This window comes from Oncorhynchus clarkii, chromosome 5 (assembly GCF_045791955.1).
Source record: "Oncorhynchus clarkii lewisi isolate Uvic-CL-2024 chromosome 5, UVic_Ocla_1.0, whole genome shotgun sequence".
Classification (NCBI taxonomy): domain Eukaryota; kingdom Metazoa; phylum Chordata; class Actinopteri; order Salmoniformes; family Salmonidae; genus Oncorhynchus; species Oncorhynchus clarkii.
Window position 1 is genome coordinate 71086159 of NC_092151.1, and position 13392 is coordinate 71099550.

General features: G+C 45.1%; 1 protein-coding gene and 1 long non-coding RNA gene across 4 annotated transcripts; one reads left to right on the plus strand and one right to left on the minus strand.

The window, feature by feature from the left end:
* Positions 1–881: 881 nt before the first annotated feature.
* On the plus strand, positions 882–8500 carry LOC139410197 (myocilin). Of its 2 annotated transcripts, XM_071155661.1 has the most exons (5): positions 882–1694; positions 5095–5160; positions 6042–6143; positions 6975–7186; positions 7351–8500. In XM_071155661.1, exons 1-5 carry the CDS (start codon positions 1208–1210, stop codon positions 7921–7923), a joined length of 1440 nt encoding a protein of 479 aa, XP_071011762.1. In that variant the 5' UTR covers positions 882–1207; the 3' UTR covers positions 7924–8500. The 2 variants fall into 2 exon arrangements, with proteins under 2 accessions (XP_071011762.1, XP_071011763.1); XM_071155662.1 differs by lacking the exon at positions 5095–5160 and having other exon boundaries at positions 1006–1694; positions 7351–8010.
* A 471-nt stretch (positions 8501–8971) lies between these two features.
* LOC139409327 (uncharacterized) lies at positions 8972–13312 on the minus strand. 2 transcript variants are annotated; one of them, XR_011634392.1, is made up of 4 exons: positions 13201–13312; positions 11686–11789; positions 11361–11581; positions 8972–10796 (listed from the first exon to the last, which is right to left on the minus strand). It is a non-coding gene; the product is annotated as an uncharacterized lncRNA (long non-coding RNA). The 2 variants fall into 2 exon arrangements; XR_011634393.1 differs by having other exon boundaries at positions 8974–10796; positions 12926–13297.
* Positions 13313–13392: the final 80 nt, after the last annotated feature.

The window sequence follows — 13392 nt, forward strand, 5'->3', positions numbered from 1 at the left end:
ACCCCTGACCCCATTTCTCAGACTCCTTCAGGGTGTGCATGTATGTGTGTGTTCTAGTCTTGAGTTCAATTTGAAAATGAACAAGGGATCATAAAAAAATGCATCACATGAGGGTGAGGAGGGAGCGTGTGTCTGTTATTCTGTGAAAGATGGATTGACAGGGATAGGGATATAGAGAAGGAGAGAGAGATTAAAAGGTCCAGAGCAGGTGTGTGACTCATGTTATATTAAACTACATTTAAAAGTTATGAGTGGAAAAGCATCTGGTGAACACACACAGACCCATTCATGCACATGCACACACATGCTCACACACACAAGTAATCCAGCTATCGGTTGACTCATAAATCTAGCCCTTCAAACTGGCGATTGGAATCTGGACAGCATGGGTCAGGAGTCCTGTAGTGATCAGTCTCTTTTATGACAAACCAATTGTCTGCTTGCATCACATTTTGGCACCCTATGGGGGCTCTCCGTCTTTATGGGATGGTAACTTAATCCCCCAAGGCCCAGCTACCCCTCCCATCCCTGTGGAGACTCCCCTGCCATGCCCCCCTATCCCTGGGACCAAACACCGCACGTAGCTACAGATAGCCCAGCTCTGTTATAGCTGACAGGGAGTGCAACTGGATATAGAAAGTGAGAGCGAGCCTGTAGTCTCTCCATGCTTACCCTCTCTGCATGTGCACATGCACACCCAGGCATGCATGCATACACCAGCATGCACGTGAAAACACACAAACAGTCCTCACCCCTCCCATCTCTCCCGCCTTTTCTTCCTTCCCCCTCTCTCTCTTTCCTCTCTTCTCTCCTTACTCACCTCCTCTCTTTCCTCTCCCTCCTTCCCAGATTGTATAAATATCCCTGAGTTGTTGAGAGGGACTCAGAGACTTGAGGACCCTGACCTGAGAAACAAACAGACCAGAACAGAAAGAAGAGAGACAGACAGGCAGCAGCAAGAAAACAGACAGACTAATCAGAGAATAAGAACAATAATCTGCTGTAACACATTGAGAAAAACAAGGAAAAGGAAGACAGTTGGGTGAGAACTAGGTGAAAAGATAGAAGGGGCAATTACCACAGCTAGAGAAAAGGAGAAGGGTTGAAACACAGAGTGGTGGAAGAGAGACCCTGAAGACAGAGAGTGTGAGAGAGCAGAAGAACCACGTCTAGTCTACATCTGTGTGTGTAGCTGTTTGTATCCACCATGTGGCTGCTGCTTAGCGTGTGTGTGTTCTGTCTGCTGGGGTGCAGTGAGGGGCAGGACCGTGCCACTCTCTGGAGGGGGGACGACCACAGCGGGCGCTGCCAGTACACCTTCACCGTGCCCAGCCCCAGCGAGACCAGCTGCTCCCCTACAGTCTCCGGAGGACCAGAGATAGAGGGGCTCAAGGCTAGACTCAGCCTGCTGGAGGTATTGGTGGCCAGGCTGACTGGAGGGGAGATAGGGGGTCCTGGGGCTGGGTCCCAGTCCCAGGCTGGTCTCCAGGAGGCTCTGACCCAGGCTATGGGAGAGAGGATCCTGCTGCAGGGAGAGAAAGAGCGTCTGGAGAGAGATGTGGAGGGGCTTCAGAGGAGGATGGAGGAGATGAGGAGAGAGATGGAGAGACTGCAGAGCAGACCTTGCTACCCACAACCCCCTCTGTTGCCACCCAGCATCCCACTACAGGACAGTGGTCTGCGACCTGCCGGAGGTGAGTAACAACATTCTCTCTGTCTGTTCTCTCTTCTGTTAGGGTCAGAAGTTCATAAGATTCCTGATTAAGTGGTGCAAACATTATAGACAGACTGTGTTGTAGACAGACTGTGTTGTAACTGTAAGTGTTCTCCATTCCCTCTATGAGACCTATTTTTGCTGCAGATCCTGTGTCTTGTGGTTTTATAGTGAGTCAGGAGATTCTGAGTTAACTGGAAGAGCTGAGTAAAAACATGACGCCACTGACCTGTGTGTGCATATGGGTGGGCGTGTGTGTGTACATGTCTGTGTTTGGGCAACACAAGCAAGGATGCAGAAGTAAGGTCAGGTTTCTCAGCTATCGGTCTGTTTTAAAAAGCAGAGGGAGGGAGAAGGTTCTAGAAGACAGCCAGCGACAGACAGGATTAGTCTGGTATTTACGACCAGAGCCTTCTCTATGATGGTGCTTCCCTGAACTTCCTCCTACATTACACGGGGAGGGGGGTTCAGTCTCACCTCCATCTCACCTTAGGTTTGATGACGCTCAACTCTGTGTGTGTCTTGTAAAACCGAGATAGCCTTAAACCGTAAATCCTCCTTTGCCAAGATCCCATACACTACCTCCATATCCCAGAGCAGCCCTATTGGAGCAGCTCTATTGGAGCAGCCCTATTGGAGCAGCCCTATTGGAGCAGCCCTATTGGAGCAGCCCTAAAAGGAGTTCATATATTTCATATAACATCTTGGCCATGTTCTGTTATGATCTCCACCCGGCACAGCCAGAAGAGGACTGGCCACCTCACATAGCCTGGATCCTCTCTAGGTTTCTTCCTAGGTTTTGGCCATTCTAGGGAGTTTTTCCTAGCCACCGTGCTTCTACACCTGCATTGCTTGCTGTTTGGGGTTTTAGGCTGGGTTTCCGTACAGCACTTTGAGATATCAGCTGATGTACGAAGGGCTATATAAATCAATTTGATTTGATATATTTCCCTGCATGGTTCTGTGGCATCTGGTTAGGTCCTCATGTAAGCACCTGCAGGCTGAAACATACAGATAGAATGCTGGGGGAGCACCATACAGCTCCACACAAATACACACACCCAGGGGACAGGCATATGGAAAACAAATCACAGCCAGAGAGAAGGAAACATGAAAAGGGAAGAGAAGAGTGAAAAGTAAAACAATTACAGTGTTTCCTCTATATTCATATTCCGCCACTCTCAGAATATGACAAAATAAAATACACGTTCAATATTTCTGCCAAGACAAGCGTTTAAAGGAATTTTGCACAATTTTGGCAATTAAGCAATTTTTTGTTTTACCCAGATTTAGATGAACTCATGAATACCAAGCTTGCGAGCTGTTCCCATAGACTTCCAGACATTGCGCTAACGATATTTAGCAATGGCTCGCGAAACTACCTTCAACTTGTGTGTTTGTGTGCATGTGTGTGTGCTCGCATATGTGTGGTGAGGTATGGTAAAGGGGTCCTTGGTTTTAACAGCCATCCGCTCAACAAACACAACATAAATCCCCAGCTGACCTTGGCTGATAGAGCCCAGTTGTACTGGACCAGTTGAAATACTGTGGGCTCTACTGGGTAAGATTAGAACACCTCTCTGGCCCTGTAACAGGCCATGCTTTATTCATGTCTCCTTTTATTGTTTAACTCAATGGGACTTCCTGGTTATATAGTGGGTAGCTAGGGCTGGTCAGTCAGAATTAGGCATATAGAAGATGAGGTTGATGGTTAACCAGGTGAACTGAAATATGAAGTGGGTTTCATATTGGTTCTAAAAACATCTGTAGCGACTGACTCTCCCTAAATATATTTTGTTACATTCATTTTCTAATGGGTTTTGAAGAGACCTTTGTTGTAGAATAGATGTTATCAACAGCAGCCAAGGCAAGCGACCCATTGTGAGCATGTCTGCATCCAAGAACAGCTCTGCTACACAGCAACATTGAGGTGGACCGACATGTGCTGAGAGACTGACTGAGGGAGGCAGAGCAGAGCAACCTTCAACCAAATTAGAGCCTTTTATTTCCTCTTAGCTCTAATAACTCTAATAGCACATGGTTAGGGCGGATTGGGCCGTTGTCAGAGAGTGTGCATGTGTGCGTGTTCATATGTTTTGGTTTTTCAGTCTGGGGGTCTTGATGTTCTGCCGGATATGCCCTGATATCCAACACACACACGCACGCACGCACGCACGCATGCACGCACGCACGCACGCACGCACACACAGCCAGAGGAACAATATGCTCTTGTTTACTTCAGATGCTGAATGACCTGGCCCTCTGGGAACACTTATGTAGTTCAGGGAAGCAAGACTCTTCCCCTCACCCTCCCTTACCCCTTTCACCCCACCACCCCCCTCTCCCCATAGTCATCCACACAAACACTCACACACAGAGAGAAACAATATGCTCTTGTTTACCTCAGATGATGAATGACCTGGCCCTCTGGAAACACTTATGTAGTTCAGGGAAGCAAGACTCTTCCCCTTACCCTTTTCACCCCACCACCCCCCTCTCCCCATACTCATCCACCCAGAAAGCATCCACCGACTCTGGCCATACAAGGCATGAACAGAAGCAAATAATAATGGACATTCTCATTGTGTAAGGTCAGGCTGTACTTCCTCCATTTCAAAACCCCTTTCTTCTGTTTTGTGCCTGTTGAACATAGCCCTGGTCTCCCCCCTTCAAACCCCACACCTCTCCTTCTCCTTCTCATCCAACTTTACCCCAACCTCACCCACTCTCTCCATCAAAAGAGGAAATCAACATCAGTTTCCAGATGCTAAGGCTAACACGTTCTGCATCATTATCGCTCTTTAGGAGCCTGTAAACCCTTCACACACATGCCTTGTACCATTACAAGGTCGTAAACACATTAGCATCCATCACTGTTGTAGACCAGTCACGGCTGCTGTTTATCAACACTTCTGAAGCATTAAAAAACGATCAATTGTAATGGTTGTCTGAGGGGCTGAAAGACTGAAGGGAGCAGGAGAGAGTATGGCACAGAGGGGATGGGGATTGATGGGTGAGGCTTGGGCTAGTGTTTGGAGTTGTTCTAGTTGAACTAAACTGGTATGAGGAATCGCTATCTGTGGCAGCAGGGCAGATGGCGGGGGGCTCCATGACTGAAGGTTGTGTGTATGTGTGTGTGTATCCAACAGCCCGGCCGACTCCACAGTAGCTGGGAATCCACTCAGGAGTGTTTTTTTCCTCCTCTTACATTACCTGCTGTCAGTAGTATTGCCACAGACCCCCCCCCAACACACAAACACAGAGATACCCCATGGCTGGCTGATGTGGGCTGCTCTGGCCTCAATGGTCATTGCATGGTCGGTGTTGGTGCCGTCAGTGTGACCATTGTGTGTGATACTAAATCCAGTATGTGTTTGCAGGTGCTGGTGTTCTCTCCCACCTGGTTTCCAGACCTGGAAGACAATGGGACACTGGCAGCCTGAGAGGTATGGCGTCTTCTGTAATACCACTGAGTGTGTGTTTGCATGTTTGTGTACATATCTTATTTCAACAGAATGAATATAGCTTAATAAAAAAGTAAAAAGTACACAATGAAGACAGTGTCCAGAGTCATGGACAGATGTGCCAGGAGATCGTCTTTTAATGATTGTTGGTTTGATGCAGTCATCACGCCTGCAGCTGGAATGTGTCAATGTGTGGCAGGTAATCCATCGGGGGTAGATTGTGGTAGTCCCCCACAAGCCACTTTACCTTATCCAGGCTAGTGCAGACTCTCTCTGGTGATGGTAGGTTGCCAGCGAAGTACTGGTCCAGTTGAGGTTCAGTCACAGCCTGTTGTTGTTGTAGGGCATCGATGAACTCCAAAACCGTGGGGTGTGTGGCACCAACAAGAGCCCCCAAAGGCCTGATGCTAGTCCTCCAGTGCCTTCCCACTGGGCACAGATGTCAATTTATTGAAATTCAGTGGAAAAGATGTTGGTTCAACCACTGTGTGCCAAGTGGGTTGTTGGTCTTCACAAAGTCTTGCTGCTTGACAACCTCATAGTAGTTCCACATTTCTGAAATATACATAGAGACATTAGACACCGTGCAATGCTTTAATACTGTCATAATAATAAATATTAGGTCTATAGGTCCTCCTGTTCAAAAGGCCACGGCTTACTCAACACAAACACAACCGCCGAACAGGCATTCTCACGTCTGGGTCTCCAGTTCCTCCTTCAAAACCAGCCAACCCTCTACAATCTCTGATCCGCACTTGGCATTGTTGTGTTCTCCCGCTATCTTAGTGATACGCCTGGCAGTGAGGGTGATGTGACCTTTGCACTTGTACTGATCATAACCCCCCCCCCCCCCCCCCCTCCAGATCCAGCATGGCAGTATGGTGGTAATCCAGTGCTCCAGGAGTTGAAGGCTGAGGTGACTGAGATTCCTGCTCCTAGTCCTGAGGGCCCAGAGGACAGTATAGGTGAGACACACACCTGAACACACAGCTGTCCTGAACACCCACCTGGAGTATCAAATAGTTCATTAACCTGACGCGGTCCCAACAGCCCCATTATTATTACGCAGTAACCCCCTCTCTCCCATACAGCTGACCCACAGAATACCAGAGCAATACCAGGGCAAATATTAAGGCAAATACCAACACCAGAGCATGAGACTGCATGTGTTTGTATATTAAGTGCCTGACACATCTGTCACATCTCGAAAACGACTGAAACGGCAACTAAATAAACATGCTGAAATGAATGTGTGTGCTGAAATAGTGATGGCTGTGCCTGTAACACCTTTATATTTAACCTTACATCCAGAGTTACACCCCCCCCCCCCCTTCTCTGCCTCACACACACCATTCTGTCTTGAATATTCTGAATGTATTTTAGGAATTGGTAAATTTACAGCAGCCTGATCATTCTCTGAGTGAGAGACTTGAAGTGGTGAAGGATTCCTTCCTGCATCTGATCAGCTGCTGCCTTACTAACTCTGTACCACACACACACTCATCGGGTATGTCAACCCAACACGCTGTAGACCTACTAGGTCTCTACTGACTGATGATCATCTCTCATATCTTTCAGAAGCCATGACTTCTTCCCTCCATCCCCCTATCCAACAACATTACACTCACAAAAGAATAAAGACATTTCAAATGTCACTCTCTCTTACAGGGTGCATCTCAATAGTCTAAAATAGACACCTCTAACAACTGCCCCCCTCCCCATCTCTCACTTAATGTCTCTAACTGCCCTCCCCATCTCTCTCTTAATGTCTCTAACACTCCCCTCCTTTCTCACAGGCTGTGGAGAGTTGATATCAATAGGTGAGCCAGTGTCCCATCGTAAGGCTGACAGTATAGCTGGTAAGTACGGGGTGTGGATGCAGGACCCAGAGGCTGTGGCGCCCTATGGAGGGAAGATGGTGTGGCGCATTGATACAGTGGGGTCAGAGGTCAGACAGCTCTTTGGTTACGAAGACATGGATCAGCTCTCTAAAGGCTTCCCCTCCAAGGTGACTGACTGGCATGGGATAGTCCTAGAGGCTAACCTTAACCACAGATCTAGGATCAGATTACCTTTCCCCTAACCAACCTTTACCTTAACTATGATAACATATTGAGGTATAATATAAAGTGTGACCATTGACCAGACTGTATTATCATTATCTATCACAAGGTGTTGCTGTTGCCGGAGCCAGTGGAGAGTACTGGAGCAACTCTGTACCGCGGCTCTCTGTACTACCAGCGCCGCCGCAGCCGCACCCTGCTGAGGTACGACCTGGTGTCTGAGAGCATCGCTTCCCGCCGAGACCTGCCCCACGCTGGCTTCCACGGCCAGTTCCCCTACTCCTGGGGCGGCTACACCGATGTGGACCTGGGGGTGGACGAGCAGGGCCTGTGGGCCGTCTACAGCACCAACAAGGCTAAAGGAGCCATCGTGGTGTCCCAGCTGGACCCACACAGCCTGGCGGTGAAGAGGAGCTGGGAGACCAGCATCAGGAAGACCAGTGTGGCTAACGCCTTCGTCATCTGTGGTCGTCTGTACACAGTGGCCAGCTACACGGCTCCCAACACCACCATCAACTTTATGTTTGACACAGCTACTGGCCAGGGGAAGGAGGTGGCGCTACCCTTCAGGAATAAGTACCGCTACAACAGCATGGTGGACTACAACCATGCCCAGAGGAAGCTCTTCGCCTGGGACAACTTCCACATCGTGTCCTACGATGTCAGGCTGGGCCGCCAGTAGAGCTGAGGAGGCCTCTTCATACAAACCAAATACTTTCTATGTCTGTCCTTCAAAGACTGACAGCTTTAGAGAAGCTAATGTGGTGGTAAGTTGCATAGGCCTAGTAGTTACCATAACTGGCCACTATAGTGATTGAGATTTAAAATTATTCTAGCAAATTGCATTATGAATGGAACCCCCTGCAGGTATCTTGTTTCTGTGGAAAGGCAATTGCTGTGGCACGGTCCACAAATATGTTTATAGAGGAATTATTTTTCTACTGTTAGTGCTTTTATTGTATTTCATGTATAGTTTTGAGAAGGGGATTGGGGGCAAAGTCAACATTATCAAGTCTAATGCTCTCACACATCAGTGATCATACAAGGTCTAATGTGTGTACTGTGTATAAAACTCATTCCACCCATCTGTCCTGTACATAGTGCCTCTCCCCCCCAGTAGGAAACCTTTTCAGAGACAAACTTGCCGCTCTCTAGCTCAACATGTATTGAAATATTGCATGTTCCTGTGCATTGTACTTCTGTATATTAAATGATGTACAAATTCATACCAATGTCTAATAAAGATGATCTATTCTAAATAATAGTTATCTGTAAAAATCAATAACTTCTAGATTCTAGGAGGATGATAACTCAGTCGCATACTCTTTCACTATCATAAGAAGGGGAAGAAATGGAATCAGTCACCAAATAGCCCCTATCCATCCACTGCTTCCATCCATTCAGCTTTCAGGTCTGTGAACACAGAAGGAAGGCCTTGGACCAAAGAGGCCAATTATGAAGAGCATTCCTTCACAGGTCAATATTGACTGAAGACTCCATTTTAGTGGAGGTTGATATGTTAGTCAGTTGTTTTCCCCCATCAGCTGCATTCAGTAATGTTTTCCACAATAAAACACACGTCAACTCATGGGACCTTCACCAGAGAAGGGGGAGACAAGACGAGGAGAGGTGATGAGGGGAAATGAGTGGAGAGGAGGGAATTGAAGTGTGAGAAACAGAAGAGAAAACATTAACTGTGTTCCTTCCGTAAAGAGAAATAAAACTAAGGATGGCAGAATGTTTATGGTTTATTATACACTTCTCTTGGGGCACTCCATACACACTCACAGAACCTGCCTCAGTAACACATTCAGTATGAGTATAGTCCTGGTTTGGAGTCTGCACTTTAGAAAGCAAAAGTCTTGGTTCTAAACCCACATAATCCAGGTTGGACAAAGGACACAATACATATTGAGTTCTTCCAGTTTAAGAAAAGCATATAGAGTGCCTTCAGAAAGTATTCAAACCCCTTCACTTTCCCCCACATTTTGTTGTGTTACAGCCTGAATTTAAAATCGATTCAATTTAGATTTTGTGTCAGTGGCCTACACACAAGACTCCATAATGTCAAAGTGGAATTAGGTTTTTACAAATTTGTACAAATTAAAAGCTGAAATGTCTTGAGTCAATTTTGTATTCAACCCCTTTGTTATGGCACGCCTAAATAAGTTCAAGAGTAAAAATATGCTTAACAAGTCACATAAGTTGCACAGATGCAATAATTGTGTTTAACATGAATGACTACCTCATCTCTGCACACCACACATAAAATGATCTTTAAGGTCTCTGTCAAGCAGTGAATTTCAAAAACAGATTGAAACAAAGACCAGCAAGGTTTTCCAATGCCTCACAAAGGGCACCTATTGGTAGGTGGGTAAATATTAAAAAGTAGATATTTAACATCCCTTTGAGCATGGAGAAGTTATTAATTACACTTTGGATGGTGTATCAATACACCCAATCACTACAAAAATACAGGCGTCCTTCCTAACTCAGTTGCCTGATAGGAAGGAAACTGCACAGGGATTTCACAATGAGGCTGTGATAGCTGAAAACTGAGGATGGAAATTGAAATTGTAGTTACTCCACAATACTAACCTAAATGACAGAGTGAAAAGAAGAAAGCCAGTACCAAAACAAATATTCCAAAACATGCATCCTTTTTGCAATAAGGCACTAATGTAAAACTGCAAAAAATGTACTAAAGAAATTAACTTTATGTCCTGAAAACAAAGTGTTGTTCGGGGCAAATCCAACACAACAGCACCATTCTACATATTTTCAGGACAATAATCTAAAACACAAGGCCAATTATATACTGGAGTTGCTTACCAAGACAACATTTGATGTTCCTGAGTGACCTAGTTACAGTTTTTACTTAAAACTATGGCAAGACTTAAATGGCTGTGTTGTAATGATCAACTAACAACTTGACAGAGCTTGACATTTTTTTTTTATACTAATTTGCATATATTGTACTTTCCAGGTGTGCAAAGCTCTTAGAAACGTACCCAGAAAGACTCACAGTTGTAATCACTGCCAAAGGTGATTCTAACATGTATTGACTCAGGGGGTTGAATACTAATCTAATCAAGATATATTAGTGTTTTGTGTTTTATAAATTGATTTAAAAAAAATCTTCAACTTAGACATTGTAGAGTATTTTATGTAGATCGTTGACAATTCTTTTTCAATTTTAATCCCATGTGTAACACATCAAACTGTGGAAAAAGTCAAGGGGTGTGAATACTTTTTGAAGGCACTGTATCAAAAGCACCACTATCTAAATTCAACATCAGAACTGTTTGATTGGCTCAGACTCTGATACCCATAAGTCAGAGTAGGTAGAAGTTGCCCCACCACTGATACAGGGTCAGATTTTGTATCCCTCTAATGGTTATGTGATCTGATGCTAGATCAGGGGTTAATAGCCATTTCTTCTTCTTGCTGTCTGGTGTGCCATTGTCCTGAGAGGAGAAGTGTTCAGACATGGCTGCCAGAGCTTGATACCGATGAGAAATGGTGTTCTTCACCTCCTTGGGTAGCTCAGCATAACTACAGGGATGATAGAGAGATAGAGAGAAAGAGAAATCATCAGTGAAACTGGGAATAATCACTATCATTAGTTTCCGTCAATTGGTTCAATAAAAGACAGGTAAAGTGTGATGCATAAACCCAGCCGGCCTGTGACACTATGCATAGATAACAGAGTAGCAGCAGTGTAGAATGGGGGGGGGGGGGGGGGGGGGGGGGGGGGGGAATTGCAAATAGTCTGAGTAGCCATTTGATTAGCTGATGGAAATTAGGTCAAAACTGATTTAAGTTTCCCTGCATTAATGTCCCCGGCCAATAGGAGCGCCGCCTCTGGATGAGCGTTTTCCTGTTTGCTTATGGCGGTATTGAGTGCGATCTTAGTGCCAGCATCGGTCTGTGATGGTATGTAGACAGCTATATCTCATAGTTTTGATGTTTTCACTATTATTCTACAATGAAGGAAATATTAAAAATAAAGAAAAACCCTGGAATGGGTAGGTGTGTCCAAACCTTTGACTGGTACTGTATATTAGAACAAGCATGCAGAGATGTTCAGTGTGGTGTGTGTGTGTGTGATATTCTTACCCCAGTTATCCCTCTGAAGAGTTGTACCGGTTCCTCTTTCCCTGGACAGAAGGCAAAGGTACACAAAGCCCAGGCCGACTTGTCCTCAAACCCAGCCAGCATCTTAAACTGACCGATGCCCAAAGGCATCTTAAGGCTAAGTTCATCATTAGAACCATAGGATCCTATATAATAATAAAAAATAAAGCAAAAAAAGTTAATCATTAGAACCAAACCGGGCCCTTAACAGTTCACACGCGCTTACATAATAATTGGTAACTTTACATTTACTGTAGGTAACTGTATTCATGTATACATAACATAGCTTATATGAGTCATTGCTTACCTTCTGGCTTCAGTTTATTCAGGAACCATTGATAAGATGTACTCACAGTCAATCTTCTTGGACACTAGTTTGTAGGGAAACTTGTCCCCCAGGATCTGAATCCCCTGTTGGTCAGAGAACAGAGCAGTATTTTAAATAGCATGGACTTTTAGTCAGACTGCAAAACTTCTGTAAGTCAGTTAATGTTATCTTTGTACAACACATATCTCCATCTATGTATTGTCTTTATTTAACTAGGCAAGTCAGTTAAGAACAATTTTTTATTTTATTTTTTTTACAATGACGGCCTATCAAAAGGCCTCTTGCTGGGACGGGGGCTGGGATTTAAAAAATGTAGAAATATAGGACAAAACACACATCACGACAAGAGCCAACACTACATAAAGACAGAACTAAGACAACATAGCAAGGCAGCAACACAACATGGCAGAAACACAAAACATTGTACAAACATTATTAGGCACAAACAACAGCACAAAGGGGAAGAAGGTAGAGACAACAATACATCACGCAAAGCAGTCACAACGGGTGGGTATAATTTGTGGAACGTTCTAACAGGAATCTGTTCCAAAAACTTCGTTAATAACAAGGATGCCAACAAACAACGCATACAAAGTAGCATGATCAACTCACCACGTAGCTTATTCTTAATATGTTTGTCCATAGGCTACCAGAGTGAGGACAGACATTTTTCGGAATAAACCTGGTGAGTGGAAAAACTTAACAAAATTGCCCACTCCCTACCCGGTATCCTGTTCTGCCGCTATACAACTGTGTATGCGTTGTTTGTTGGCATCCTTGTTATTTACGAAGTTTTTGGAACAGATTCCTGTTGGAACGTTCCACAAATTATACCCACCTAAGAGTGTCCACGATTGAGTCTTTGAATTTAGAGATTGAGATGAAACCGTTCAGTTTGAATGTTTGTTGCAGCGAACTGAAGAGACGAGCGACCCAGGGATCTGTGTGCTTTCAGGACCTTAAATAGAATGTGACTGGCAGAACGGGTGTTGTATGTGGAGGATCAGGGCTGCAGTAGATATCTCAGATAGGGGGGAGTGAGGCCTAAAATGGTTTTATAAATAAGCATCAACCAGTGGGTCTTGCGAGGGGTATACTTAGATGACCAGTTTACAGAGGAGTATAGAATGCAGTGATGTGTCCTATAAGGAGCATTGGTGGCAAATCTGATGGTCGAATGGTAAAGAACATATAGCCAGCCGGTCGAGAGCACCCTTACCTGCCGATCTATAAATGATGTCTCCGTAATCTAGGTGGTGAACCGTAATCTATTTGTATCGGCTAATAACAGCTATCAAACCATTTGATCTGTGCAAGTGTAATCTAAAACCACCACCACATTCCCCGTCAGTCATTTCCATGCATTCACATGGGTTGGCTGCCATGGCTAGAGCCAAAGTAAAGCCTCTAATAAACAGCACACGCTGCAACGTTTAATGTTCACAATAGGGCTTTTCTACATGGAATGTCGGTTCTTGTGAACCATTCTGCTACCTCTTCTAGTTTATTTGCGTTTCCAATCACGAAGACCACAGATCTCCCGGTTGGGACAGCCATGTTGATGCCTCTTGTTGTCCGGAAGATAATCACCAACGGACCAGAACTCGCCGGGCCGCAAAGGCATCCGATTCTACGTCAGACAATGACAGGCTTCTGTCAAGAATCTCAGCAAATCAGCATTAGACT

What these genes read in the sequence shown, in the direction of transcription:
- LOC139410197 (XM_071155661.1), top strand. Translation starts at nt 1,208, where the DNA reads ATGTGGCTGCTGCTTAGCGTGTGTGTGTTCTGTCTGCTGGGGTGCAGT. An exon ending in GGGCCCAGAGGACAGTATAG is followed by an intron (nt 6,144 to 6,974) that starts GTGAGACACACA and finishes CCTTTCTCACAG; the next exon opens with GCTGTGGAGAGTTGATATCA. An exon ending in CTAAAGGCTTCCCCTCCAAG is followed by an intron (nt 7,187 to 7,350) that starts GTGACTGACTGG and finishes ATCTATCACAAG; the next exon opens with GTGTTGCTGTTGCCGGAGCC.